The sequence below is a fragment of the Ailuropoda melanoleuca genome, chromosome 16, assembly GCF_002007445.2.
Source record: "Ailuropoda melanoleuca isolate Jingjing chromosome 16, ASM200744v2, whole genome shotgun sequence".
NCBI lineage: Eukaryota > Metazoa > Chordata > Mammalia > Carnivora > Ursidae > Ailuropoda > Ailuropoda melanoleuca.
Genome location: NC_048233.1, coordinates 50695537 through 50721987, shown reverse-complemented (window position 1 = coordinate 50721987; position 26451 = coordinate 50695537). Strand labels below are relative to the sequence as shown.

Here is a 26451-nt window from a genome sequence, read left to right as displayed (position 1 = left end):
TCTGGGCTAAGTGCTTAACACATTCAAGCCTCTCGACTTCCCTATGAGTCAGGTGCTATTAATATCCCTCTCGAGGTACAGACAGGTTAGGGAACTTGTCCAAGGTCACACAGCTGGGAAGTGGTGGGACCAGGACTTGAATGCAGGCCTCCTGATTCAAGAGGCTGGACTCCAGGTCACACTCGAGGCCCACCCATTTTCAGGGGAACACGTGACTGGGGCTCCGAGCAGGGGAACTTGGGACAAAAAGCATCCTAGGCTTTCAAGGGGAAGAGTATGTGTTGACAGCCAGTAACTCACAGAGGGAAGGGGATGACGGAAGGGGCAGGGAAGAGAAGGAGGAGGATAGGGAACAAGGGGGAGGGAGAGAGAAAGAGCCTGGCTGGCCTCCAGGAGGAGTCACAAGGGAAGTGACACTTGGGCATTTGGCCGGACCACCTGGGCCTGCGAACACTGTCCCCGAGACACCTGTGTCCTTGTGTGAGCGCTCATGCGTCCTGGTTTGGGAAAATAGTTCCTTAGCGTCCGAGCTCCGGCTGTGGGGCACGGGCCGGGGGCTCACGGGGCTGCAGCAGAGTGAAGGAAGAGTTGGTGGCGGTGGAGGGGCCGGGATGGGAAGAGCTTCATGTGGCCCTGGGTGGTGACAGGGGCAGGTGGCACCTGCCCTGACCAGGACTCTCCGGCCCTCCCACCACTCCCTCAGCCTCTGCCTCTCCACCACTGCTCTAGGCTCGGGGATGGAGGCTGAAGGGGGTTGGCCAGTAACAGGCTCAAAGGTGTGCTGCCAATGTCTGACCTAGGTCTTGAACCCTGGCCTCCTTCTCCATCCTCTCAATAAATATTTATTTGGCACCCACTATGTCCTGTTCAAGGTTCTTCTAGTGAAAGAAACAGACAAGAGACAAGGTAAATAAGTAAAATACAGTTAGATGGTGTTAATGCAAATGGAGGAAACAGGAGAGCATGAAATGGGGAGAGGGAAAGCCAGGGCACTGATCTGAGCTGATGAATTCGAGTCCAGAGCTGAAGCAGGTGAGGGAGTGAGTGCGGGGGCGGTGGGGGGGGTGCTCCAGGTGGAGGGAACAGCAAGAGTAAGGGTCCTAAGGCAGAAGCACAAGCACTGAGCTGGTGGAAAACCAAGGAGGCCAGAATGGGGAGTAGGAGAGAGGCCGGAGAGCAGACGGGAGATGGGAGACGGGAGACCCCAGGCTCTCATGCGGAGCCTATAACCCTCGGGAGGACTTGGGCTCCTCCCTGAGTGAGACCGGAAGCCAGAGTTAGCAGAACACAGAGGTGCCTTGGTCTGCCTAGCATTTTACCCGGGATGGCCCTGGCTGCGTGCGGAGAAGGAGCTGGAGGGGGGACAGTTCAGAGTAATCCAGGGGAGGGAAGATGGTGGCTTCGACTAGGGACCTAGCGGTGGAGGGTGATGTGACGCAGCTGGGTTCTGGGATGCTTTCAACATGGAGGCAACAGGATTTGCTGATGTGTGAGAGAAAGGAAGGAATCAAGGATGGAGCCAACGGGTTTGGTCTGAGGACTTACGGATGCAGTTGCCACTTACTGCCCTGGGCCCCACCCCCAGGCCCGTCCCCCTGATGCCAACGTCTTGGGCACAACAGACCACCCCTCTGAAGCTCTGCCGGCCTGCACACACCCATTCAGGCTTCTCTGCATCCTGACACTTCCCCTCAGCTGGCAATGGCTGCCCGCCTCAGCACTTCTCAGGATCGAGCGTGCGTATGATTCATCTGCGGATCTTGTTAAAATGAAGGCTCTGAATCAGTAGGTCCCCGGTGAGGCCTGAGACTCTTCAGTTCTACCCAGTGCCCAGGTGATGTTGATGCTGTTGGTCAGAGGACCGCACCAAGCAGCAAGAGCCCCAGTGTCCCAGCCCCCAGTGGGGTCTCCCTCCTGACCATCCCCCAAGAGTGGAGTGAACAGCCTGAGCTCCCCTGTCCCCAGATCGAGGAATCAGATTCTCGAGGGACAGAGCCCAGGAGCCTGACCTTTTGGAAGCAGCCCAGGTAATCTGAGAGTCAGCCATGGGTGGGACTCCTCCAGCAACCACCCCTGCAGCCCCCAGACCAACAACTGCCAAGAACCCTGCCCCGGCCCAGCCCCAAGCAGCACAGAAGGAGCTCCCTGCCACCGTCTCCACAGTGCCCCTTAACCAAAGTGAGCCACCCGGCCCTGCCCCAGGCCCTACAGGCCGGCATGGCATCTCCTCTCTGAGCTCACCTCTCTGCAGCTCCCAGAGGGCAGACGGCCAAGAGAACGGTCTGGAGAAGAGGGCAAGCTGGTGCCGCCTGCTGGGCCTGAGCAGGGCACCCCCTGGGGAAGGTGGGGCCTGCAGGTTTGGGCCCGGGAGTGGCTGGTGAGCCAGGGATGGGTCACAGCAGTCACTGTGGCAGCCCAGGCAGGGCATGATTACTATGCCTTGAAGGAATAAATGAGAGCAGGTTGAGAGAGCCTGAACAGACGTAGGAGGAAAGGAGGAAACTCCTCAGAGCCCTTCCCCAGGGCTCCTGCCTATTGTTGTTGGGGCCCTTGACAGGAGAGCTCAGATGCATCCTAGAGAGGAGCGGGCCTGAAGATGTGGAAGGAGAGATAGTGGAGGACTAACGAGGCTCCCACAGCGACTCTGGGAAGCCGAAGCCCAGAATTCTTAGTCTGCTGGAATGTCAGAACTGGGAAGGGACTTGGTCATTTGGAACGACCTGTGTATTTCACAGAGGCAAGCCTGCAGCCGGAGCGGGCGGACTTGCCCGAGGGAGCCTGGGTGGGTTTAATGGCCTGGCTACAGGTCTTGCTCTGGTCAGTTGCCTGATGCCCACAAGTGAGGAATTGTCTGCGGCCTCATCTCTCCAAGCACCGGGGCTGGTCCTTGATCCTGAGGGCCTGCCTGTCCCCAGCCACAGGCCCCAGAAATGCCCCACCGACCTCCAGCTCAAATCCTGCAACCCTCCCCAAAGTGGTCAGCTAGGGCAGGAGCAGCCAAGGTAGTCACATTCAGCAAATCTAGAAGGGACACTGAGAGAGGGAACTGGATGAGCAAAAACCCAGAGGCTGGAATGAGGGCTGAAGATGAGGAGGCCAGGGAGGAGCCTGGCAGAAGGGAGCAACTCATGGCCAGGTTCCAGAGCAGAAGGCCTCGCATGCCGCGCTGAGGACCCAGTGCGACCCCTCCTTCCCCCATGCACCTACCACCTCATGCAGGATAGCTCGGATCCTCCCTGAGCCCCCTGTCATTTCCCCGTAGGCATATAGAGCCCCAGGGCCTGCATGGCTAGTGGGGGGCAATGGGGTACCTCGGAAGTACCTCTTCCTGGGGGCTGCAGAACACCTCCTAGCCCATGAGGCTGGACCATCACCTGCCCAAGTTCAGGGGCCAGAACTCGATGAGCAGGATTCCTGGACAGCTTATGGGGAAAGAGTGTTTGCTGGGGGAGGGAGGAACCAGATGGAAACCCAAGCCTGGGCCAGAGACCCCACTCTCCTGGAACAGCAGTCCCGAGCAGTGGGTACAGACAGTTCCAGTGTCTGGCAGCTCAGGTCTGAGTGCTGGCTCTCCCGCTTGGGAGCTAAGTGACCTTGGGTAAGTTCCTAACCTCTTTGAGCTCAGCAGTCTCATCTGTGACACCGGCGTGATGATAATGATACAGTTCCATGCAGTTTTGTGAGAATTAAATGAGAATATGTAAATGAAGCCCTTAAGAAGGATACATAGTAAATGCTTTCGTAAATAGCAGCCGTTAGTATTATGATTCAAGAAAGGAAAGGGGTTCTAGAAAAATCCTGCTAGGAGGATGGTAAGAACAGAATTTGGGCCAACTCTGGGTTGAATGACCTGCAGACATCCCAACCAGCTGTGCTGGGCCTTGGCGGGGAGGGGGGAGGGTTGGAGAAGGAGGTGGGAGGGCATCTGATTGCCTTAGCTCCCTCCCTCAGTGGAGGAAATAATGGGGGGGTATGTAAGAGAACAGCACGCCCAGGTGGTACTTGGTGCTCTGTTAAAGCTGAGAGCCAAAAGAAATGCACATGGCCAGGCCCTGGGCCGAGAAGCCTGGGGTGAGAGTTTGAGTTTCACTGATTCCCTGTGTGGTCTTGGGCAAGTGTCTTCCCCTCTCTGAGCCTGCTTCTCCTCCACCGACGAGGGTAGTGGCTAGAGGTGGCCCAGGAACACCGATCTTCTCCAACAGCCCCATGCATGTGGAAGGTGGTCGCCATGAATAAAGCCACCACCACCCACCCAAGTGGTCCCCATGAATAAGGCCTGGGTAGCCAACAGTCCCAGGAGCCTCTTAGGCCCCCTTTTCCCCTGACCCTGCTCCCAGGGAAGGGAAGCTCAGGCCAGCGGCTCACCTAGGGTCTGATGGGAGGCAGCAGATCGAGGCCCTGACCTTTCGGTCCAGAGTGAGCACACTGGTCATGGGACCGCTCAGAATAGCCATAGCACTATATTCAGCTGTCTTGGGAGGCCCCGAGATCCCTGGCCTAGGCAGTGGGCCCTGAAATGAGCCCCCTCCAGACTCCCTCCCCCACTTCCAAGACAACCCGCCCGCCTCTCTGGGAAGCTCAAGCCAATCTTCCCAAAGCTTCTGGCAGATGGCAGGCCTCCTGCCCAGAGTCAAGGAACACAGATGCCTGCCTCCAGGGCTCAGGACTCGAAACACTGCCTGAGGCATGGGGAAGGTGCAGGAGGGCTCTTGGGCCACTGAGCTGGGAGTGAGAGATCTGAACCTGCCCCCCACCTGCTCACATTTGGCCTTGGGAAAGCACTGCTCTCGGGGCGTCAACTTCCTCATCGGCCATAACCGTAGCTCCTATTATGCTGAGTTTGTAAGAAGCTTGGAGTCTGGAGCAAGAGACAAAGCTGAATCAAACAAGGCTGCTAATGACCATTCTATTACATACCAGATAGCTTCTCTGAAGGGAGGGACTCTCAACCCTGACTCAGGGTGCGGGGTCCGGGAAGGCATCGCCGAGGAACAATGTTTTAAGCAGGGTGTGAAGGACGAAGAGGTGCAGACCAGGAGGAAAGAGTGCTCCCCGGGGAGCAGCATGTGCAAAGGCCCTGAAGCAGGGGTGCCTGGCACAGGCAAGAAACTGAAATGAGGCCAGGGTAGCTGCAGCTCAGTGAACCATGGGGGGAGCCAGGCCAGAGGAGACAGCGGAGGCGGGCAGGGCTGAAGGCCACAGACGGTCCAGGGAAGCACCGAAGGGTTTTAAACAGGCAAGGGCATAGACTGACAGATTTGTGAGTTGAAGAGACCTCTCTCTGAGGTTGCCAAGCAGAGAATGAACTGAAGGGGCGGGGGGCTGAAGGCAGGAGAGCAGCTGGGAGCCGCTGGAGGGGTGGGCCTGAGGGGAACGATGGTGGCTTGCACCAAGATGGTGGACGTGGAGACAAAGGACGGAATCTAGGGAGCCATGCAGTAGAAGGATAATACAACCAATCGAGTGATAATAGCAACCAACATTTATCGAGCACTTACTGCACACCAGGCCCTGTGATTGGGGGCTCTCCACACATCACCTCAGTGAATCTGTCATTGACTCTAGCATTAGGCCCATTTTAGAGGTGAAGGAGCTGAGAGACTGGGATGGGGAGACACACGTTTGTGATTTTTCACTACTGACAAGGGAGCTGGGGCGGGGAGTTCAGGGAAAGTACCATCCAGAGACACAAGGACAACTGTAAAAGCAACACAGGAAGGAGAAAAACACCAAGTGGGGGACACACTGTGGTGGGGGGCATCTGGGGTGGCGGCAGGGAGGGTGACCAAGCAGCCCCTTCTCCACCGCTCACAGGTCTCCTTCACATGTTACAGTGACTAGAGGTGGGGCCCTGGCGGGCTCTGAGGTGGGGGGCTGTCTAGAAAGTCCCCGATAGCGGCTCTCTCCCTCTGCATCTCACCAAGACTCCAAGAGTCCTGTGTCAGCTAAGACCCAAGGGAGGAAGAGAAGTCTTTTGCTGGACTCTTCACTCCGGCCACCAAGCGCAGTTCCTTCCCAGGGAGCTGAGGAGGAATTGGGGCTACATCGGGTCCCAAAAAGCAGGGGACATGGCAGAGAGACAGAGAGCCAGCATCGGAGGAGAGGGGGGCAGTGGGCTGGTGGGTCTTTCCCCAGCTTGGGAACCACGGGTACTTCCTTGTCATTTGGAAGGTCAAGTGACGGTCATTTGAAAGGGGGACAGATGTCATCACACACACACATACACACACACCACATACCAAGGATACTCTCTGGCCTACAGAACAAGGACCACCATTAGCCCTGACCTGACACAGAGCAATGTTCCTGATGAAAACACGCAAATCACAGATAAAAGCCAAGGCCTGCACTGGCCCCCAAGGCAGAGAGAAGGGCAGATTTCAAGGCAGGGCCGCCCCAGGCTTTGCCAACAGCCCTGCCTGCTCCCCACCCTCCTGGCTTTGCCTGCCAGGACTGCCGTCCCCTGCCATCTGCCTGGCTAATTCCTACCTGCCCCCCCAAAGCTCACCCTAGCATCGCCTCCTCTCATAGCCCTGGGAAGCCCCCCCATGGCCCTTACCACAGAGTGTCACGACCATCCCATCTCACCTCCCCACCCCTCACCCCCTCAGCCTGGGGGCCCAGGCAAGCACAGGAGAGAGGGCCCAGGGAACTGGCTGCTCTAGCTCGCACCGTCACCCCTCAAGAGGTCAGATGGGACCTCCCGCTCCAGCCAAACAGCCCTTACCTTCCAGGGCCAGCAAGAAGGCCTGGGGTAGGGTGGCCTCACTGTCTGTCTGATCCACGCATCCACAACGGGCCTGGGCGAGAGCAGTGTTTCAGCTGAGGACAGGACCGAGGAGCACCATGGCTCACTAGGGCAGCTCAGGAGGGCCAGGAGAGCAGGGGGCAAGCAGGACGCGGGACTGGAGTCACCCTCCTCAAGGTACACCCACACCTGGCCAACGCAGGGCCTCTGTCACAAACAAGCACCCACAGCCACACTGACACACACAGCCTCACACACACAGTCCGAGCCGCACGCAGGGTCCGGCCTCAGGCGCAGACGGTCTCGTGCACACAGCCTTACACACACGCAGCCTCACGTGCAGAGCTTCACATGTCCGATGTCACACTCGCCACACACAGCCATCCACTCACACAGGGACACACTCCCCTCAAGTTTCTCACACACGCACACCATTTCTCTTACACATACAGTCTCCCTCTCTTATGTACGCGCTCTCTCCCACGCTGTCTCGTTCTCACACACAAAGTCCATCTCAAAACACACAGAATCTGTCTCTCTCACATTCACACAGAATTTCTGACACAGAGACTCACAGAATCTCTCTCACATAGCCTCACCTCACACACACACACACACGTGCACACACATGCACACCCTACTCCCAGAGCCTCACTCACACATATTTTTATTCTTATCCAGCCTTTCTCACACACATGAAGAGTCTCTCAAACCCACACAGAATCCCTCTTACAGATTCTCTCTCACACACATACAGCTTTTCTTTCACACATACATACAACGTCACACACACACCCAGGATTCTGGTCTAGAATCTAGGATAAAAATTTAAATCCTGACCCACCAGTTTGAGGAGGGGGAGGGGGAAACAAAGGAGACAGCAGCAGCAGAGCAAAGATGGAGGGGGAGGAAGGGCAGGCCGGCAGACGCCGGTCCCTGCGTAGATGAGCCGCAGAGAGGCAGCGCAATGCAGCTAGGCCAGCCCGGCGTGCAGCAGGAAGCCTGGGTTCTAATCCAGCCTCTGCCCTCAGCTCTTGAGTGCCCTTGGGCAGGTCCTTCCTCTGCGGGCCTCAGTGTCCTCATATGTCACCCAAAGGAGTTGGAATGACTCGATAAGGCTACTGGAATAGAAGGTGGTGGCACAGATGGTGGGGGGGCTTCTAACCCACCTGCACCTCCCCACTACGCCCCAGCTCTTCCCTTAGAGTCTGCCCTTCAATGAACACTTGAGACAATCAGGACTTTTCTGTAAGGTTTCACATGCCAGCAGGACCCCAAACACACTAACCAGCCCATTTATCTGCATTGGGTGAAGGCCACCCCATGGCCTAGAAAGAGCAAATGAAAGGAGATGGGCAGTGATGGGGGTAGGACATGCCCCACATGTCCCCTGACTATCCTGAAAGTCAGGAACACAGCTCAGAGTGCTAAAGGTGAGTCCAAGTGCTGGGGTGAGGGTATCCAGCCTCTTACTAGGGAGCCAGGTGGGTGCAAGGACAATGAGGAAGTTGGGCCTTCTTCCTTCCTGGGCAGAGGAGGGTGGTGGTGGTGGTGAGATGCTGTCCAAGGTCAAATGCAGGCTGAGTGGGCAGCTGCTCTAACTCAGGCCTTTGCCCAGCATGCCCCCAGCCCCAACATGCACTGGTTCAACCTCCCAGTCCCCCTCCTCTTGCCCTTCCCCACGGCTCAGCCACAGCTTCCAGTTACATAATCCCCTGGCTATGGTGGCCTCTGTCAGGAGAGGAGAGGGGAGGGTAGACCTCTGAGGGTCCCAGTGCATTCTGCAAATGGCAGGGAGCTGGCAGCCAGTTCAGGGGAGGATGGGGTCCCCGGAGACCTGGGTTCTAGTCCTGTTTTGCCTCTTGCTCCCTGAGTGACCTTGCGTAGGGCCTTCAGTGGCAAAATGAGGAGCTTGGTTCTATCCCCTATCCACCACCACTGCCCCGCGTCGCACACATCTGTTCCAGGATTTAATGTGTAAGACTCTGACCTCCTGCCCCCTCCCTCACCCACTAAAACACTGAGTGTTTTATCTAAGTCACAAATCTACCAGTCCTGTGCCTAAACACAGCCCTTTTCTCCCCATGGACACCTCAGTGCCCCCCAAGTCCCCTTCCCCCACTGATCCTCAGCACTGATCCTGCCTCCTCTCCTGCCCCATCCTCCCCACCTCGGCTCAGGCGAAGGAGGGAAGCAATGTGGAGCAGTAAAGAAAAGAGCAGTGGTTTGGCTGGTAGGGGGTTGTGGGTGGCTCTGCTTTAAATTCCCAACTCTGACCCTGCCCCTCATGCTTTCGGCTCCATTCAGACCTTGCAGAGCCCCGTGAACGCAAGGGGCGTCTCCTCCAGGGTAAGTGCCTGCCACCAGGGTTTCCCTTTTGGGCTCAGTGAAGCAGTAAAGACCCTTAGGTTTCACCAGACACCCTCTCCCATCTTACACATGAAGAAACTAATCCAGAGAAGCCTCTGAGAGGCCAAGGTCAGCCCCAGGGTGCCCTTTCTCTCCCGCAACAAGCTGCTATCACTAAAGGGGAGTGGCCGGTGAAGACACGCCCACCTCTCGCACACCTTGCAGGTTCCCGCTCCGAACCCCCCACTCTGCCCCTGACAGGTCCCAGAGGAAGCCTAGGAATAAGTCTAGTGGCCCCCTCCAAAATCCTCCCTTTTTGACAAAGAAGGACAGGCTGTGTTCCCAGGAGCAGGTCTCAGAGGGGCCACATCGCCCTCCCCACAGCCCAGGCCCATACCGACTACCAAGCTATTAATTAGCCATAAAGATTCCCCCTTGACCGGCTCTTCACAACAGCCTGAGGTTGCCCCCTGGGGAGAGGTGGTCTGTCTCAAGCAGCAGACCAGGCCAAGCCCTCCTCTATAGGCCCTGACTGGCCCCTGATGCCTTTTACCTGGGAGGAAGGAAGGGCTCCCAGCTTCCCTCCCCACCCCAACATCTAAAGGGCAGTTCACATCTTCCCAGTGCACATCTGCAAAGACACAAATACACAGGCACTCCTGCACACTCAAACGTACACACACGTCCACTCATTCCCACTAATACTTTACCCACCCAAATAGACACCACCATGCTTACATAAATATGCACACACAATCTACTTATACACACAAACACCCATTTGTACTCACTCATATGTATTAAATTTGGGAATACAGACACAGACCTTACACACCTACAAAGCTAGTCGCCCTAGAAGAGCAACCTCTCTTATCCTCCCTCTTATACACGTTCTTCTATGTNCACTCATATGTATTAAATTTGGGAATACAGACACAGACCTTACACACCTACAAAGCTAGTCGCCCTAGAAGAACAACCTCTCTTATCCTCCCTCTTATACACGTTCTTCTATGTACACACACACACACACACACTCCTTTCAGTCCTAACTCTCTAGGCGCCAGTTCTAGAATCCACCCCCGCCCCAGGGAGGCCGAGGACCCTGCCTTCCGCAGCCGGCACTTCTGGTGGATAGGTTGTCACTTACCCGCGCGTAGCGGGAGGAGTAGGGGTCCTCGAAGAGCGCCCAGATGCGCGGCTGCCAGCGGCGCCAGAAGCCGCCTGGCCGGCCGTCCGGGGAGTCGCTAAGCGCCAGGCGCTTGGTCATCTCCAGCTCGTCCTCACCGTCGCCTGAGTCGCCGGGGCCGTCGGCGTCCGCGTCGTCGGCGCTGTTGTCAAGAGGTGCTCCGCCAAAGCTATCGAGCGCCTCCTCTGCGTCGCGATGCTGGCGGTAAGTCATCCAGCAGCAGGGCTCCACGTCGGTCTCGTCGATGCCCCAGAAGGCCAGCTCCTCCTCATAGAGTGGCCCGCACACGTCGGCGGGGCAGTGCAGCTTGCCAGTGCGGTAGTAGTTCAGGATGTGCGCGAAGACGCCTGGGTGGCGATCGAAAAAGAACTCGTCGGCGCGCGGGTCATAGTCGAAATGGCTGTGGGCGTCGGGCTCCGCCAGCCAGGCGAGCCGCGTGCCGGGCAGCGTGCGCAGTGTCGAGCGGTACGTCTGGTGGCGCGTGCCGCCCACGTTGATCACGATGCGCTCGCTCTCGTCCCCTTGGCCCATCGCGGCGCCCCCTTAGGCATGGCGCGGCCCAGCGACACCCATGGGAGCGGCCGCCAGGGGGAGTTGGCGCCGGGGAGGGGGGCGCGGGGCCTCCTCCCCCCTCCCCCCAGCCGTCGGGGGGTACAGAGGATGGTGACTCTGGCCACCCCAAGAGCGACCCAAGCCCCTCGGGGCGCTTTCTGCCGGGTGCCGGTCCAGGGGAGTGTGCGCGGGATCCCAGGAGTCTCTAGGGGCCAGATGTGGGAGGGAGCTGGTCCGGCTGCGGAGGAGGCAGAGGAGGAAAGAAGGGAGGAAGAAAGGGAGGGAGGAAGGGAGGGAGAGGGACGGCGCTCAGCGGCGAGCCCTGGGAGAAGGGAAAAGATGGTTGGGGGGCCGGGCTCCCGTCCCCATCTCAGCGGGAAAATGAAGAAATTGACACAAAGCTTTTTTTGGGGAAGGTCAGCTGCTCCAAAGGCCGGACAGATAGACCAGCCCCCGGAAGGGGGAGGGGAGGAGAGGGGGCCGGGAAATTCGCGCTCTGCTGTGCGGTGGTCGCTGCAGCGCGCTCTCGGCGCTGGGGAGATGGATGACCGTTGCCTGCCTCCCTGCGTGGCCGGGCTGCAGCTTGGGGCTCAGGGCGGGCTCCGGCCCCCTCCCTCTCCCCTTGCCTGGCTGCCTGCTCCCCCCGGCGGCGGGCGCGCCTGCCTGCCCGCCCTCCTCGCTCCTTCTCCCCGCCTCTTGGAGGAGATGGCTGGCCCCCTGGGCAGGGGCACCCGGGGCGCTGCTCGGTGCGGCGGCCGAGGAGCGCTGCGCTTGGTGCGCGCTCCGCCTTGAGCTAGGCTTCCGCGGGGCTAGGCTCCGGCTCCGGCGGCGGTGCTGAAGGGACAGCTCCCGGGCTGTGGCGGAGCTGCGCGGGGCCGGGCACGGGTTGTCCGGGCTGGGTTCGGTCTGCGAGGCCGGCGGGCACTGGCTCCGGTGCCTCTGCGCCCCGCGCTTCGCGCCCAGCTTCGGGCAGGCGGTTGAAGGTACCGGTCAAGGCGAGGGGACTGCGGCGGTCGCGACCGGGAGGCGGGGGTGGCGGGTCAAGGCGCGGCGAGGCGAGGCGAGGCCGGCGAAGCCGGCGAGGCCGGGGAGGCGAGGCGCGGAGCGGCCGCCGCCGCCGCGACGCTGCTGCCGCCCGGGCTGCTGCTAGGCTCGCTTGCTCGCTTGCTCGCTCGCGCGGTCCGCGTCCAGCCCGCCGCTCTCCGGACACAAGCACACGGCGCGCGCAGCCGCACTCGCCCCCGGAGGGAGGCGCCGCGCTGGGTCCTAAAAAGCCCCGATTCCGCGCCCCCCTCCCAGCCAGGCGCGGAGCCGGCCTCCCTCAACCCCGGCGCTGGGGGCGCCCGCCCCGCGTGGCTCCTGCTGCTACAGGGGGACCCGCCGACGCTCCGCCCTGGGGGAGCGCCGCTCGATGGGCGGGGGCTCCGGGAGAAGTCTAGGCCTGCGCCCCCCGGGTCAGACTGAGGTTAGAAGGGCGTCGGCATCCGTTCCTCTCCTCCCAAACGAGAGACTATCTGATCCCCTATTGAAATGCGACGCCCCACCGCTATCAGAGACACCTTGACCTGGACCAGTATTGGCGCCTCCAAGCAACCTTTAATAGCGACCTTTTCTGCGGAACCTGGAACTCCCGTGATCCTATCATAGGTCCCTCTTGAATGGACTCCAAACTAACATCCTCCAAACACACACCGCACAACGCTGCCCTCTAAGCCCCCCTAACACCCCGATAATCCTGGAAGCGTGTGATTGCCTTCTGACCCCTTGCTCTCCTTGGGCCCTTCATAACTCCAGGCTGACCCTAGTCTCCCATTGAGGGCCACGGGCTCTGCCACACTGATGCCAGCTCCCTGACCCTCCCACACTAGCTCTGGATCCCTAGGTGGGGATCCCTTATGAAAAAGGTATTCTGCCCTTAGAGGTCAGAAGGAGCAACTGCTCCTAGTGGTCCTGAACATTGGCATCCCCCTCTCCGCGTGGGGCTCCAGCCTCCCTGGGCAGTAAGCTGGTGTTGTGCTGGGGGAGCTGGACGGCAGCAGCTCTGGCTGTGACTCTCACAGCTTCACAGTTGATCTTGGGGATGGGGGTTACAGTTTGGGCTTCCCAGCCTTTCTGGCCTATGTTTGCTGTCAGTGCCTCTGTTTACTCAACCACTCTTTTACTCCCTCCTTGTTCCTCACGCTGTCCCAGGCACAAGGGCACAACACATCTTGCCCTCCAGGGACTCCCAGGCTTTTGGGGAAGAGGGCAGGTGGGCCTGAGCAGTGCTGGGGAGGTCAGGCGAAGCTCCAGGGTTGGCTGCACCAGGAAAGAGTCTTATTGATCCCAGCCCAGCCCAATCGAACACAAGGCTGCCTGGGCAAAGGGCGATTTAATTAAGAAGACAGGAGGCTGTTATTTACCTGTCGGCACTCGCTAACTGTGCAGACAGCTGTCCCTCTACACTGACCTGCAGACACGGCTGTGAGCCTGGGGACAAAGCTGTGCCTTAGACCTCTCTCTCCTCACTTGGCCAGGGAAATCCCAGCCCAGGGAAATCTGTGTGTGGTAGGGAAAGGTTTGGAGGAGTGAAGAAGGCTGGAAAGGGCAAGGGGCAGAGCATGACATGAGTGATGAGAAAAGGACAAGGGCGGAAACAGAGAGAGGCAGAGTTAGGACAGAAACAGGAGCAGAGATAGAGGCAAAGAGAGGGCCGGAGTCTGGGGCCAGGATGGCACCTCCTCCCTCCAGAGATTGATTTAAACAGGAATTGTTTCCCCTTCAATCTCAGAGTAATGCAGGCATGAGAGTGCTTTTGAATGTCTCTCTCACCAGGACCGGTGTGATTCCCATCCCCTAATGAGGAGGAGGCCTGACCTGGTGCAGCTCAGCCTCACCCAAATTCAGATTCCCCAGGACACAGGCTCTCAGAAGCTCTGTCCCAATCCAAGGAGGGATAAAACAGAGAAACGGGGAAACCCCAGGAAGAAGAGGAAAAGGTGGACACAGAGAAATGAACACACACGCACACAGACACACACAGAGACACACACGCATGCACACACAGGCACACATTTGTCTGGAGATATCAAGATGGGGAGAGACCAGAAAGAGACCTTTCCAAACCTTCTCTTCCTTCCAGACAGATGTCCAACCCCTCTTCTCTCTCAGAAAGCCTTCGGTGTTTCTACCAGCCATAGAGGCCCAGGATTACCCCTCTTCCCTCTCCTGCAGGAAGGGCCACATTGGATCAGAGTATCGCTCCGCAGCCTCCACTATAGCTCATCTCTTTCCCCAAAATGGACTAGCAGCTCCTCCAGGGCTGCTGCTCATTTGCTTTCCTCCACAGTGCCCAGAACACAGCACCTCCTCTTTCAGGGCTAGATGATTTGAGAAAGGCCAAGAGAGGGCCTGGGATCCTAGCATCCCAGCGTGAGAGGCCAGGAGAGTCTGGAGCCCTGAACCAAGACTGTGTTAGGGGGGAGGTCATACCCAGGATCTCTCAGGGAGTCAGTGAAGAGCCCACTCAGGCCACTACCCCGTGGTGAGCCACAAAAGGAAGCTAAAGAGTACCCCGTGTGGGGGACAGGTGGAGAGATGGACAGGTGGAGAGATGGAGAGATGGAGAGAGGCTGCTAGTAGGGGGAAGGTTAATGATTAGGAGCCTGGTCAGGCCTGGCCCTGGATGATGTACTAGAAAAAGAGAGGCAGGTGAGGGTTGGAGTGAGGGGAAATGTGAAAAGGTCTGCTACACCCTAAAATCCCCTACATGGCAAGTGGAGAAGGCTCAGAGAGAAGAGCTTCCCAGGGGACAGGGGAGCTGTCCCTGAGGTGCCCCACACTGTCCCACTTTAGGATTCTCACCTTGATCCTTGATGGCAATTCCCAGCCCAGGCCCCAAAGAATGCCCCCCCCCATCCTAAGCAGGGACATAAAAGTCCCTTCTCTCACTTCCTTTTCACACTGTAAAAGGCTGGCATTTGCAGAAAGCTCAGAAAAACTGAGAGGGCAACACAGAAAGAAAGAAAGAAAAAAGCCCCCAGAGAAATGGGGGTGGGAGGAGGATTACTGCCTGAGCTGTAGCTTCTTGCCCACAACCACTAACCAGAGCCCCTCAGCCCAGCCAAGACCCTCACCCCTTTCCACTTGAGCAGTACCCCCCCCCTTATTCATAGCCATCTGTCCCCTCCCTTGCAGAGGAAGGCTTGTGGTCCCATGCCAGAAGGTCATTGGGATCAGTGGCTGGTGAGAAGAGGGGGCAATGAACTACCAGTGGGCTGGTGCTGTTCAGTGGTCAAGAACATAGACTCTAGGGCCTGGCTGCCTGTATTCAAATCCCAGCTCCATCATTGACTTAGCTATGACCTTGGACAAGTTACTCAACTTCTCTGCCTAGGTCTTTATTGTTGGATAGGAATAATAATAAGCCCTCTATCCTTTAACACCTCAGCTCTGGGATTTCTCTTTTCTGGGTGGAAGGGAGGGTGTGCAGGGTTCCACAAGCCGTGTGGTGAGAATGTCTCCAGGAGGAGCTGGGGCTGAGAGCGGACTAGAAAAAGGTGAAGGGAGTCCTGAAGCCAAGTTTGGCCTATGTTCTCACACTTGGCACTTGTAAGCCTAAGATCTGGTCCTGCTAGGCTCTGGAACTGGCCCAAGTCCAGCCGCTGGGCCTTTGTCCAGCTTGGCACATCCTCTATGCTGCTCTCCCAGGCCCAGAGTCTTATTAGCATTCCCAGCGGGTTGGGGTGCCATCTTGTGGCCACATCCGGAAACTAACCTACACTGGGCACAAACTGAGCAGGCTTTGGGGGGGACCCACCATAAGCAATGAAACCACCTGGGACCTCCTGCCCTGACCAAAACCCCTCCCTCCAATGGACAGGGGAGACTGTGGGAAATTGGTGACCATTGCTGTTGGGTCTGTGGCTTGAGCACTGACCGGTACCAAACCTGGGAATGGGGTAGGGTGTACAGCTCTTCCTTCCTGTGAACCACCCCCACCCCAGTGAGTGGAGCCCAGATCTCTTAGGCCAGGAGAAGTCTTGAAAGGAGCCATGGTCAAGAATGCCCCCAGGGGAAGTGCTAGACCAGGTTTCTCAACCTTGGCACCATTGACCTTTGGACCAGATAATCCTTTGTTGTGGGCGCTGTCCTGTGCATTGCGGAATGTTTAGCAGCACCCCTGGCCTCTACCAATCGGATGTCACTACAGCCCCTTCCCCAGTCATAACAATCAAGAAGGTCTACAGACACTGCCAACAGTCCTTTGGGGGGTAAGATTTCCCCTGGTTGAGAGAACCACACATCCAGACAGATCTGGTTACAAATCTCATTTGCTGCTTATTAACGACTGTAAGCTATTCACTTTTCCTCTCTAGGCTTCTGTTTTCTCATCTGTGTAAGGAAATAGCATTTTGTGAGGATTAAATGAGATAGTGTCTCTCATTTAACTTCCTCTCCTTCCCTTTTCCCCCTTCCCAACCATTCCGAACCCTCTGTGACCTGCTCTGACCCCACGTCTCTCTCATGGGCTCCTGCCAGTCCTCAGCAACGTCCATCAGTCCCTCAGTGTCAGTGTGGCCCCAGGGGGCAGAGTGTCAGTCCTCCCTAGGCTTGGCTTTGGAGAAGATGAGGCCTCGACACCTCTCGTGCCGGTTGAGTGAAGTGGGGAGGTAGGAAATGATGAAGGCTGCGGTGAAGGATGCATGTGGATGCGCAGAGACGCTGACGTGTAGGCAGGGCGGGTGGGAGCAGGCACTTCTGTAAGAGTGTTCCCAGAAGGACTGGGCAGAGGCCACTGAATTCTCTGTCTGGAAGCAGCTTGAAGATGTGTGGCTACCCCAAGGGCTGCAGTGCCTTTGCTTGGAGTCTTGTGGGTTCTCCTGGCGAACACCTGTGTGTGAGGCAGGCTGCAGGTAAGCCCCGTTGCCAGTGTATAGTGGCGGGTCCAGGTTGTGTGAAGTCTGACTTTAGATATTTAGGGGGTTACACTTCTTTAAAAAAGAATAGAAAGGCACAAATGTGAATATGTATGTAGACTTAAAAATCAAGAACAAATGTAAATTTTAGAAAGCTGACAGGGGGGCGCCTGGGTAGCGCAGTCGTTAAGCGTTTGCCTTCGGCTCAGGGCGTGATCCCGGCGTTCCGGGATCGAGCCCCACATTGAGCCCCACATCGGGCTCCTCAGCTGGGAGCCTGCTTCTTCCTCTCCCACTCCCCCTGCTTGTGTTCCCTCTCTCGCTGGCTGACTCTATCTGTGTTAAATAAATAAATAAAATCTTTAAAAAAAAAAAAGAAAGAAAGCTGGCAAATACTACAAACCTTTAAAAATCCAGAAAAAAAAGGCTTAGTATTTTATTAACTGCCTGACACAGCAACATAAGCCTTTTGAATAGGTGATATTTACTTGGAAGCCAACAAAAACAGTTGCAACTTTTTTTTTTTTGCCATTACAGAAGGATGTTCAGTTAACAACACCACGTTTGTTTTATTAAGACTGCATCAAAGATGACTGGAAATGAAAATATCACCATCCTCCCATATAACTGTTTTTTTCTGTGCACCAACACACAAGAACCTGCTTTAAATTTCCGTGCCAACTTACAGCTCCCATATTGTGGCTACTTAAAATACCACCAAGACAGGGCTACTTAAAGATACATTCATGAAATGCAGGGGACCCAGAATAGCCACAACGATCTTGAAGGGGAACAAAGTTGGAGGACTCACACTTCCTCATTTCAAAACTTACTACAAAGCTACAGTAGTCAGCACTGTGTGGTACTGGCATGAGGATAGACATGTGGATCAGTGGAATAGAACTGAGAACCCAGAAATAAACGCATGCATTTATAGTCAATTAACAAGGGTGCCAAGGAAGTTCAAAGGGGAATGGGGGAAAGAATAGCCCTTTCAACAAAAGGTGCTGGGACAACTGGATATCTACATGCAAAAAAAAAAAAAAAGTAAGTTGGATCCCTTCTTTACACCATATAGAAAAACCAACTAAAATTAGATGAAATATCTAAATGTAGGAGCTAAAGCTATAGTACTCTTACTTGGCTTAGGTTATGGTTTTTTAGACATAACGCCCAAAACACGAGCGACAGCAACAAAAAATATAGATAAATTGGACTCCATCAAAATAAAAAAAAATTGTGCTTCAAAAGACAATGTCAGGAATGTGAAAAGACAGCCTGTAGAATGAGAAAAAAATATCTGCAAGTCACATATCTGGTAAGAGTCTAGTATCTAGAATATATAGAGAACTCTCAAAACTCAACAGTAAAAAGATAAAAAATAACCTGATTTTAAGATGGACAGAGGATTTGAATAGACATTTCCCCAAAGAAGAAATACAAATGGCCAATAAGCACAAGAAAAGATACTCAACGTCATTAGTCATTAGGGAAATGCAAATCAAAACTACAATGAGATACCACTTTACACCCACTAGGAGGGCTAGAATAAAGAGACAAACAGGAATAGTGTTGTCGATGACGTAGAGAAACTGGAACCCTGATACACCGCTGATGGGAATGCAAAATGGTGCAGCTGCTTTGGGGAAGACGTTGGCAGTTCCCCAAAAATTTAAACATAGAGTTATGATATACCCAGCAATTTCATTTTTAGGTATATACCCAAGAGAATTAAAAGCATATGTTTGCACAAAAACGTGTACTTGAATGTTCATAACAGTATTATTCATAATAGCTAAAAATGGAAACAACCCAAATATCTATCAACTGATGAATGGATAAACAAAATGCAATGTATCCATTCAATGCACTGTTATCCAGCTATACAGAGGAATGAAGTCCCGATCCATGCTACAACATGGATGAATCTTGAAAACATTATGCCAAGGGAAAGGAGTCCTACACAAAAAGCCACACAGTGTGTGATTCCACTCATGAAATGTCCAGAATAGTCACATCCATAGAGACAGAAAATAATTCATGGTTGCCAGGGGATTGGGGGAGGAGGGAGAACAGGGAGTGACTGCAAATGGGTAAGAGTTTCTTTTGGGCAACTGTTCTGGATTAGACAGTAGGGGTGACGTGGCACAACATAGTGATTATAGCAGAAACCACTGAATTGGACACTTTAAAAGGCTGAATGCCATGGTATGTGAAATATATCTCAATAAAATTTGGGAAAAGTAAAGAAGGATCTGTAAACCAGGTTATAAATGATTTGCTTATGCTGAGAAAAATCTCAGTTTTTCATGGGCCCAGTTCTCTTATCTGTAAAAGATCTATTTCATTATCTTTTTCTTTCTCTGAAATGCTTTAAGCAAATTATTAAAGAATTTCAGAATTGGTACATACCTTTTAAATTCACTAATCCAGTGATCCAGAGGGAAAGCCCAGATCCAGACGGGTTAAGTCACATTCCCAAATGCCAGAGCCTGGCTGCTAGTGGCATAGCCAGGCTGAGAGGACAGGAATTACGTATTGACATCCTCTAGGACTCACTTACCCCTGCTACTGGGAAGGCTCTGCCTGAATTAAAACTTGCTGTTAAATGTCTAAAAAAAAATTAACTATATGAAAGCAACCCTGTATATTATAAGCACTAATATTACACAATCTCACATTTTCATGTGTTTCCTTTGATTGTAGTGAGTTGTGTGCAGATGCTTTAAGTGTTTCATAGATTAGAAAACACCGAGCTAGAATCAACTAGCCCTTCAACATTAGTACCTCCTCGTCTCCTCAGCCTTCTGCCTCCCTCTTTTCTTCTGGCCTTCGTTCAGTCTTGCCCACTCTTTTCTACCGTAGCAGGCTGCGTATTGTTTAATTGCTTCTTCACGTGACTGTGGTTTTATAATATCATTTTCTATATGGAGAATTGAGAGGTCATTCAGAGAGTTTAGTCTTTCCTTCAGTGTGGTGATCAAGACTTGTTTTGTATCATTCATAATTTAGGGAAGCTTTTTTTCGGGCTCAGCACTGTCTTGGAAACGTCCTGTACAATTTTAGGATTGGTGTCAAATTTGGGGGAAACTCTACCAAGTCTGTTTCATTCGTGGGCTGTAAGAGTTCAAGGTTTTTTTAGTTTTCTTCTGTGACGATTATTTTTAAATTTTTTTAAGTTGACAGTGTTCATTAAAAGGTTGGTTGATGTTGAGGTCTTGTGATAGTGGCGTATTATGAATTTTACTCCGTTGATGTTAGTGTTTCGTTAAGCAAAAGAGGTAAAGTCTCTTTCCAATGTGTTCATATAATTTACTCTTCATTGACTGGATTATCCAACAATGCAAGAGTCTTTTTAATAATTCCGTGCAAAAGTTACCTCTTTCTTCTGATAAATTGCTTTATGGTATGATCTAAAGATATTTTGGGTACAATTGTCTTTTCAATGTCAGATCATTTTAATTTATTTCATTGTACATTATTATTGCTTCTGTTTTCTATTCTATTTATTTAAAACATATTCCACCGAACCGAAACAAAATGTATACCTTTAGATTGGACACGCCCATAAATGCTACCTTCCAGAAGGGAGAAATCAGAGTAGAAAGGGACAATGGTCATAACTAATTGGCTAAAATAGTTTACCTTGGCAAATTAAGAAGGAGATTGGACCAGGGCCTTAGAAGGGGCTCATGCAAGGGACCTAAGCTTAAACTTTGTTGCCTTCAAGATGCCTCAGCCCCTGGTGGTATGCTGTGGGTTCACGTGTGCTGTTGTATGAGCATGCGTGTGTAGACATGGGCCCAGTGTTTCCTTAGATCCAGCCCAGGTGAAAATGGCTCCAAGAAAAAGGGTCATTTCAGCTACATTGCAAATGGAGTTGGCCTAAGCTAGCTGCTCCTCTCACCCCCAAATCCAGGGGACTGAGGTGAGAGATGGGCCAGGAGGGGACCTCAAACCCCGCCATCCATGGAATGATGCAATCTCCAGCTGCTCCTCTCCCTCCTGACTTTCTCTCAGTCTTCTTTCTTCCCATGCAGCGGTACAAGGTAAGATAGCTAAGAGTGCCGTCCCTGGAGCCTCTCTGCCTGGGTTCAAATCCTGGCTCAGGACCTAAGCTAGTCCAATGAGGGTTCTTCTCTGGGAATTTTCAAACTGGAGTTTAATGGTGAGCTCCAAGGTAATCCCTGAATTGCTGGAGAAAACCAATACGGACTCAGAGAGAGTAAACTAAATAGAGGCAAGCAAGGGAAAGGTGGAAGGATAAGAGGGGCTCCAGGCTCCAGTCCCAGCTGTCAAAGCTCATGGATGCTATGGTGCCTGTAGTGCTGCTTCCATATAAGGACTGTCACCTGTTCTTCCAACACACCCTCAGGGGGTGAAGTTATTTTGAACTGGGTTTCTATCACTTATAACCAGAAGTGTCCTGTACTAAATCTCTACCCATACCTGCTTCTTATTCTTCTGATGTCTCCATCTCTGTGATGGCATTACCGTCCACTCTGAACCAAACCAGAGCCTGAGTCAGCCTTGGCTCCCCCTTTCCCCTCATGTCCTTAGGGCCTCCATACATAAGGCTCTGCGAACAGTTATGCATGTTGTTCACTGAACAAATGCACCTGGCTAAGAAGGTCAGTGGGGGCTGAAGTCCAGCCTGCTCTCTGCTTACCTAGCTATGAACCCTGGTGTAGAGCAGCGTCCTCAGGAAAGAAAGGACACCTTTTTCCAATTGCACACTAGCTCCTGGGCCCTCTTCATATGTGTAATTGGTTTCCTCAGTGCAGAAACTCTGCATCCTCCTTTCTGCACCTTCTTATACCCCATTATCATCTCTCATTGCACCCTTTACCTTTCCTACAGTATTTCTCACCATTTATTCACTTGTTTCTTTGTCTAATGGCCATTTCCCCAGTGGATTTTAAGCTGTGTGAGGGTAAGGACTGTGCCCTTGAGTTTCTCCACTGTACTGTCAGTACCTACGCTTTATCTGGCACAACTGTCTCCACTCCTGTGCCTTCTCTCACATCCAGTCCCAGCCCCAGTTCAGGCCATGTCATGTCTCCTCTGAGCAGCCCTCATGGCCTCCTGACAAGTCTTCCTGTCTCAAGTCTGGTTCCCTTCTAACCATTTTGCCGGCCCAGACTGGCTTTTCTAAATACAGATTTCTTTGTACCTTTCCACCAGTTAGATTCCTCAGTGGCTCCCTACTGCCCTCAGGATAAAGTCCAAATGAGGTCCCTTGGAGACCTGCCGCTGCCTTTTCCCTGTCCCAACTCTGGCCTCTCCCTGTGAGCACTTTCGGTTCCATGAAGGCACAAGTTTACTTCTGTCACTTTGGGGTCTTCATATCTGCTGTTTCCTCAGCTCGGAGTATCCTTCTTTGACTCCGCTTTTGTGACCAACTCCTTCAAGATTCTTACTAGAGGCTACCTGCTTGCTCTACTTTCTGTTCCTACTCTGTCCCTCTACCACATCCACCTTCATTATAACACTGAATTCATTGTGATGTAACCAGCTGCTACGAGAGCCAATCCCCCCAAATGTCTCGGTGTTTCCCACGGTCAGGAACTGTCCACTGGTCTCTGTTTTCACCCAGCATAGGACCTGGCAACTATTGAATGAATGAATTCATAAATGAGCCCTCAAAGGATCTCAAAGGAGTGTAAAGAACCCCAAGGTGCATCTGGGGAAGCAGCCAGAAGAAAAGCTGAGGATTCTTAGTAATGGAGTAGCTCTAAGTAGCTCTTCAGGGACCCTGTGTTGGGGCCAGCAGAGGCTCTCCTCAGAGCAGAGAGCGGAGATCCTTCTTGCTGGCAACACATCTTGCCTGCCGTCCTCAGGGCTATCCCACCTGGCAGGCAGTGCCTTTGAGAGTGGGCCTGTAAAGTTTTCAGGAAAAAAGTGTCTGCAAGGGTGAGATGTAGGAGACATTGAGGTCCTGGTGACAAATGTATGTATGCTCGGGGGTGGGCTTGGGGTGGGAATGGGGAGGAACTTGTACCAGACCATCCTTCCGGGGTGCCCTCCCAGCTGTGCGTGTACGTGCACACGTGCATGGGTCTATGGGGCATTGTGTGTTGTCTTTTCTTGTTCCTCAAGACACAGTTCAAATGGCACCTCTTCCAGGAAGCCCTTTCCAGCACTCTGGCTAAATCAATGTCCCCTCCTCTGCTCTCAGAGCGTTTATAGTCAAACCTGAGATGATGCAGGTTTGCACTGCCCTGACAGGGCCAGGATGCTCTAAGTGCTGGCTTTCTGGCTGAGTAGAGACGTCTGTGCCTGTCTGGCCTTCTATGCGGTCCCCTTAAGATCGCTCCTATCACTGAGAGCCTGTAAGGGCCATATAGCTTACTTCGCCCCTTCACACTCATTTAATTTTTCCTTATAATGCTATGAGCACCTCATCACATTCTCTGCTCCCATGAGGCTTCCAAGTGGCACCTAGAGCTACGAGTTTCCAGTGATCCTTCTGGACACCACACCTAGGTTCACTCTGTGTATGGTGGGGCGTGATTCTCAACTTTGCATTCACTTTAGAATCACTTGGGGAGCTCTTGAAAAATGCCAATACCTGGCCCCGGATATCAGGGACAGATATATTAAATCAGAATCTCTGGCGAGTGGGGCAGGCATGGATCTTTTTTTCCACTACTCATCCTGACAGAAGAACCACTGACCTACATGCGGTGCTGAGTCAGGGGACCTCTCCCAAGTACAGGAGACAAACGCACCCCTCCCTTTCCAGCCCCGCCCCAGGCTCCTTTCTTGCAATCCGTCTTCCGCCTACAGGGGTCGCTGCGGTACAGCAGGCCCAAGTTTTTGGGTTTTCCTCCCTTCCTAGCCCCATCCCCAGGGACAGTCGGAGCCACCGCGGTATAAATTAGCGTCTTTATTTCGAACACCTGAGCGAGCGCCTGCGGCTCGCCCACCTGCCGTATAAACGTACAAAGTCCCTGTCACACCGCACACCATGCCTCAGAGATAAATACAGCCCTAGGGGCTCCTGCTCTGGCAAAGCAACTCTTATTTACAGGAATAGATTACAAAAGTATTACAAAAAGTGGTCCTGAACTGGGGGAGAGGGTGGAGTGGTTACTGTTAACACTTGCGACACGCGGAACGCGAGCGCGCCCCGCAGGCGCTGGGGAAGAGCAAAGTCGCCAGGGCGCTGGGAGGGAGAGGCCACGCCCCCTTCAGCAGCACTGGTGTCCGGAGGCGGGGCTTAGATCTGCGCGGGTCCCACCCCGCCTAGGGAAGGGGGGAAAGAAAGAGCAAGGGTCTGGCCCCTCACGGATCAGCTCTGGCCCAAGGAGGAACACCTAAAGGCCATCGCAACGAGTCTCGGGGAAGGGTGTTGCGTGGAAAAAGAAGGACTGTGTCCTTACTGTGGAGTGCGGGAGTGGAAACACACATCTCCCGCCTCTCCCAACTCGGGAGGGGTCGCTTTTAAAGCGCGGTTGGGAGTGGGGGTTGGCATTTAAGCGCATTCTTTTGGGCGCGAGGGACTCTAGGGGCACCATCCCTCGGGCGCGCGGGCAGCGGAGCCCTCCCATGCGGCTGCCCACCCCCTCAGAGCACCTGGTAGATCGGGTTGGGGTTTGCGCCCGCTGGGCACTGCGGGGCGGCGTCTGGGGAAGGGGTCGGGGCGCCGTGCTCGACCTCGCTCTGGGCCGCCTCCTCTTGTGGGCCGGGAGACGACTCCGGCGGTGCATCCGCCAGCAGAAGCGCGGGCGCGGTGGGGCTCTCGGTGGAGATGCGCTCCACGATGCTGGACAGGCAGTCGAGGCTCGACACCGCAGAACTCTTCCCGGGCCTGGGTTCTGCGCGGGGAGGGTTAAGTTAGTATGCAGTTGAACGGTGTAGTCTCCCACCTACGGGCTCAGTGCTTTGGGGCAGACAGGAAACTGAAGGCCTGCCGGAGTCCAAGAGGACCCAGAGAGAGTACGGACCGAAAGGGGAGGGAGCTGCACGCTTAGCATTTCATTCCCTGTACGGTCTTCCAGGATCTGGGGCGAGGAGGGGGGCGTTCCTAGATAGAGGGAAGCCAGGGCAGCTTAAAGGGGGTAACGTGGGAAGGAGGCGCGAATACGCACCGCTGGGCCCCTCGCTGTAGTAGGTGCCATCGTAGCAGTTCCGCCGCCGGGAACCACTCGGGGGGCCGCTGTAGTCCATCTGCGAACGGCAAGGGCGACCGAGTCAGGCTCGGGGACCGCGTGGGGCCAGAGCATCACTCCCTGTAGCCACCCCCTCCAACTCCCCAAGTCTCAGCCACGAGTTCTGGGCCCTGGTTGGGGGGTAGAGGCGAACAGGAGCTGTCTGCAGCCTCCCGGGCCCACTAGAGGGTGGACGGTCGCCTAGGAGCGTAATAAGTCTGCATTTTGTAAATAGGGATAAGTGGAGAAAAGCAGATCTTCATGTCGCTGCAGCAGAGCTCTAACAGCGCCCCCAAAAGGGTGGCCCACATTTGTCCCGTGAGCCCCCAAGGCACCAGTCCACCCCAATGACAGCTGCTTAGGACACCGGGGTCCACTCGCGGGAAGGTTCCCAGCCCAAACCTCCCTCTGGAGGGCCAGCTCCCCGCCCTCGGAAACACGTCCCAGATATACCAAGAGCTGCCCTCACTTCTCTAGCTGGGGGTCCCGGCCTTACCATGCCGTCGGAGCAGTTGGAGCGCGGGCTGGACGCGTCTGAGTCGCCGCTGTAGTGTTCGCCGCCTCGGCCTGGGGGCAGCGGGCCAGGCGCGTAGAAGGCAGCGGCGGCACCAGGGGGCGCGGCGTCCTGGTCGCGCAGCAGCGCCTGCAGGCCTTCGATGTAGCGAATCGCATTGCGCAGGATCTCCACCTTGGGCAGCCGCTGGTTCGGGTTGCTGGACGTGCAGCGCTTGAGCGTCTCGAAAGCCTCGTTGACTTTGCTCAGGCGGCGCCGCTCGCGCATGGTGGCGGCCTTGCGGCGGTCGGCGTTCGTGGTCTTGCGCTTGCACGCTTTGCAGGCCCACAGCAGACAGCGGCCAGCCTGGTGGTGCCCACTGGGAGCGCGCACATGCTCGTCCTCGCGCGCGCCTGGCGCCGGGTGCACGGCCGCAGGGAAGTGCGAGTGTTCCTCGGGCTTCAGGAGCGCGCCCACGTGCACGAGGCGCGGGTCCAGGTCCTCGAAGAATCGCAGGTCGGAGGAGTCGAAACACGGGTCATCATAGAAATCGTCCGCGGAGCCAAAGTTGCAGAGGGAGCCGTCGGGGCCAGTCAAGTCTACGTCTCGGAGCGGCGGCGACAGCAGCTCCATATCCCGGCAGGGGGTGGCGCAGTCCTGGCTTCAGCAGGGGTTGCCCGAAACTTTCTGCCTCTCCGCAGTCCTGGCCGTGCGATAGTAAAGTACCAGGGATCTGAATGTACACCCCACTTTCTCCCCCTCTGCCCGGTCCTGTCCGGCCTGATGGGCGCTGAGGAAAGCGGCGGCAGCGTCCCGGGGCTTCCCCACCCCTATCTTCACGCGAGGCGCCCGGGACTATTTATCCGGTAGTAGCTTAAGGGCCCCCGAGCGGGAGCGGGCGGCTGGGGGCGGGGGCGCCCGAGGCCAATAGAAACAAGGTGGGGAGGAGCTTGGGATCCCCAGGGTGGCCGCTGGGGCAAGAGACTGGCCAGCCCCCTACCCCTCGACCCCCGCGCGCGCGCGCTCCGGCCCCTCCCTAGGCTGGGAGGGAGGCAGAGGCTGGCAGCCCA

The 26451-nt window shown here is 55.0% G+C and overlaps 2 protein-coding genes across 2 annotated transcripts in view; both read right to left on the bottom strand.

Annotated features, from left to right (window-relative positions):
- KCNC1 (potassium voltage-gated channel subfamily C member 1) overlaps positions 1–12099 on the bottom strand; it is a 43595-nt gene extending 31496 nt beyond the window's left edge. Inside the window, exon 1 of the mRNA XM_002928762.4 lies at positions 10248–12099. Within this exon, the coding sequence (XP_002928808.2) occupies positions 10248–10817 (570 nt within the window). The 5' untranslated portion in view covers positions 10818–12099. The remainder of the gene's footprint in view (positions 1–10247) is intronic.
- A 12205-nt stretch (positions 12100–24304) lies between these two features.
- On the bottom strand, positions 24305–26014 carry MYOD1 (myogenic differentiation 1). The gene is made up of 3 exons (XM_002928761.1): positions 25385–26014; positions 24829–24907; positions 24305–24555 (listed from the first exon to the last, which is right to left on the bottom strand). Exons 1-3 carry the CDS (start codon positions 26012–26014, stop codon positions 24305–24307), a joined length of 960 nt encoding a protein of 319 aa, XP_002928807.1.
- Between the last annotated feature and the right edge of the window lie 437 nt (positions 26015–26451).

Excerpts from the sequence above, each read along its gene's own strand:
- MYOD1 (XM_002928761.1), bottom strand. The coding sequence starts at position 26,014 with ATGGAGCTGCTGTCGCCGCCGCTCCGAGACGTAGACTTGACTGGCCCC. Across the intron at positions 24,908-25,384 it reads CCAACTGCTCCGACGGCATG|ATGGACTACAGCGGCCCCCC; the intron begins GTAAGGCCGGGA and ends TGCCGTTCGCAG. Across the intron at positions 24,556-24,828 it reads CTACAGCGAGGGGCCCAGCG|AACCCAGGCCCGGGAAGAGT; the intron begins GTGCGTATTCGC and ends CTCCCCGCGCAG.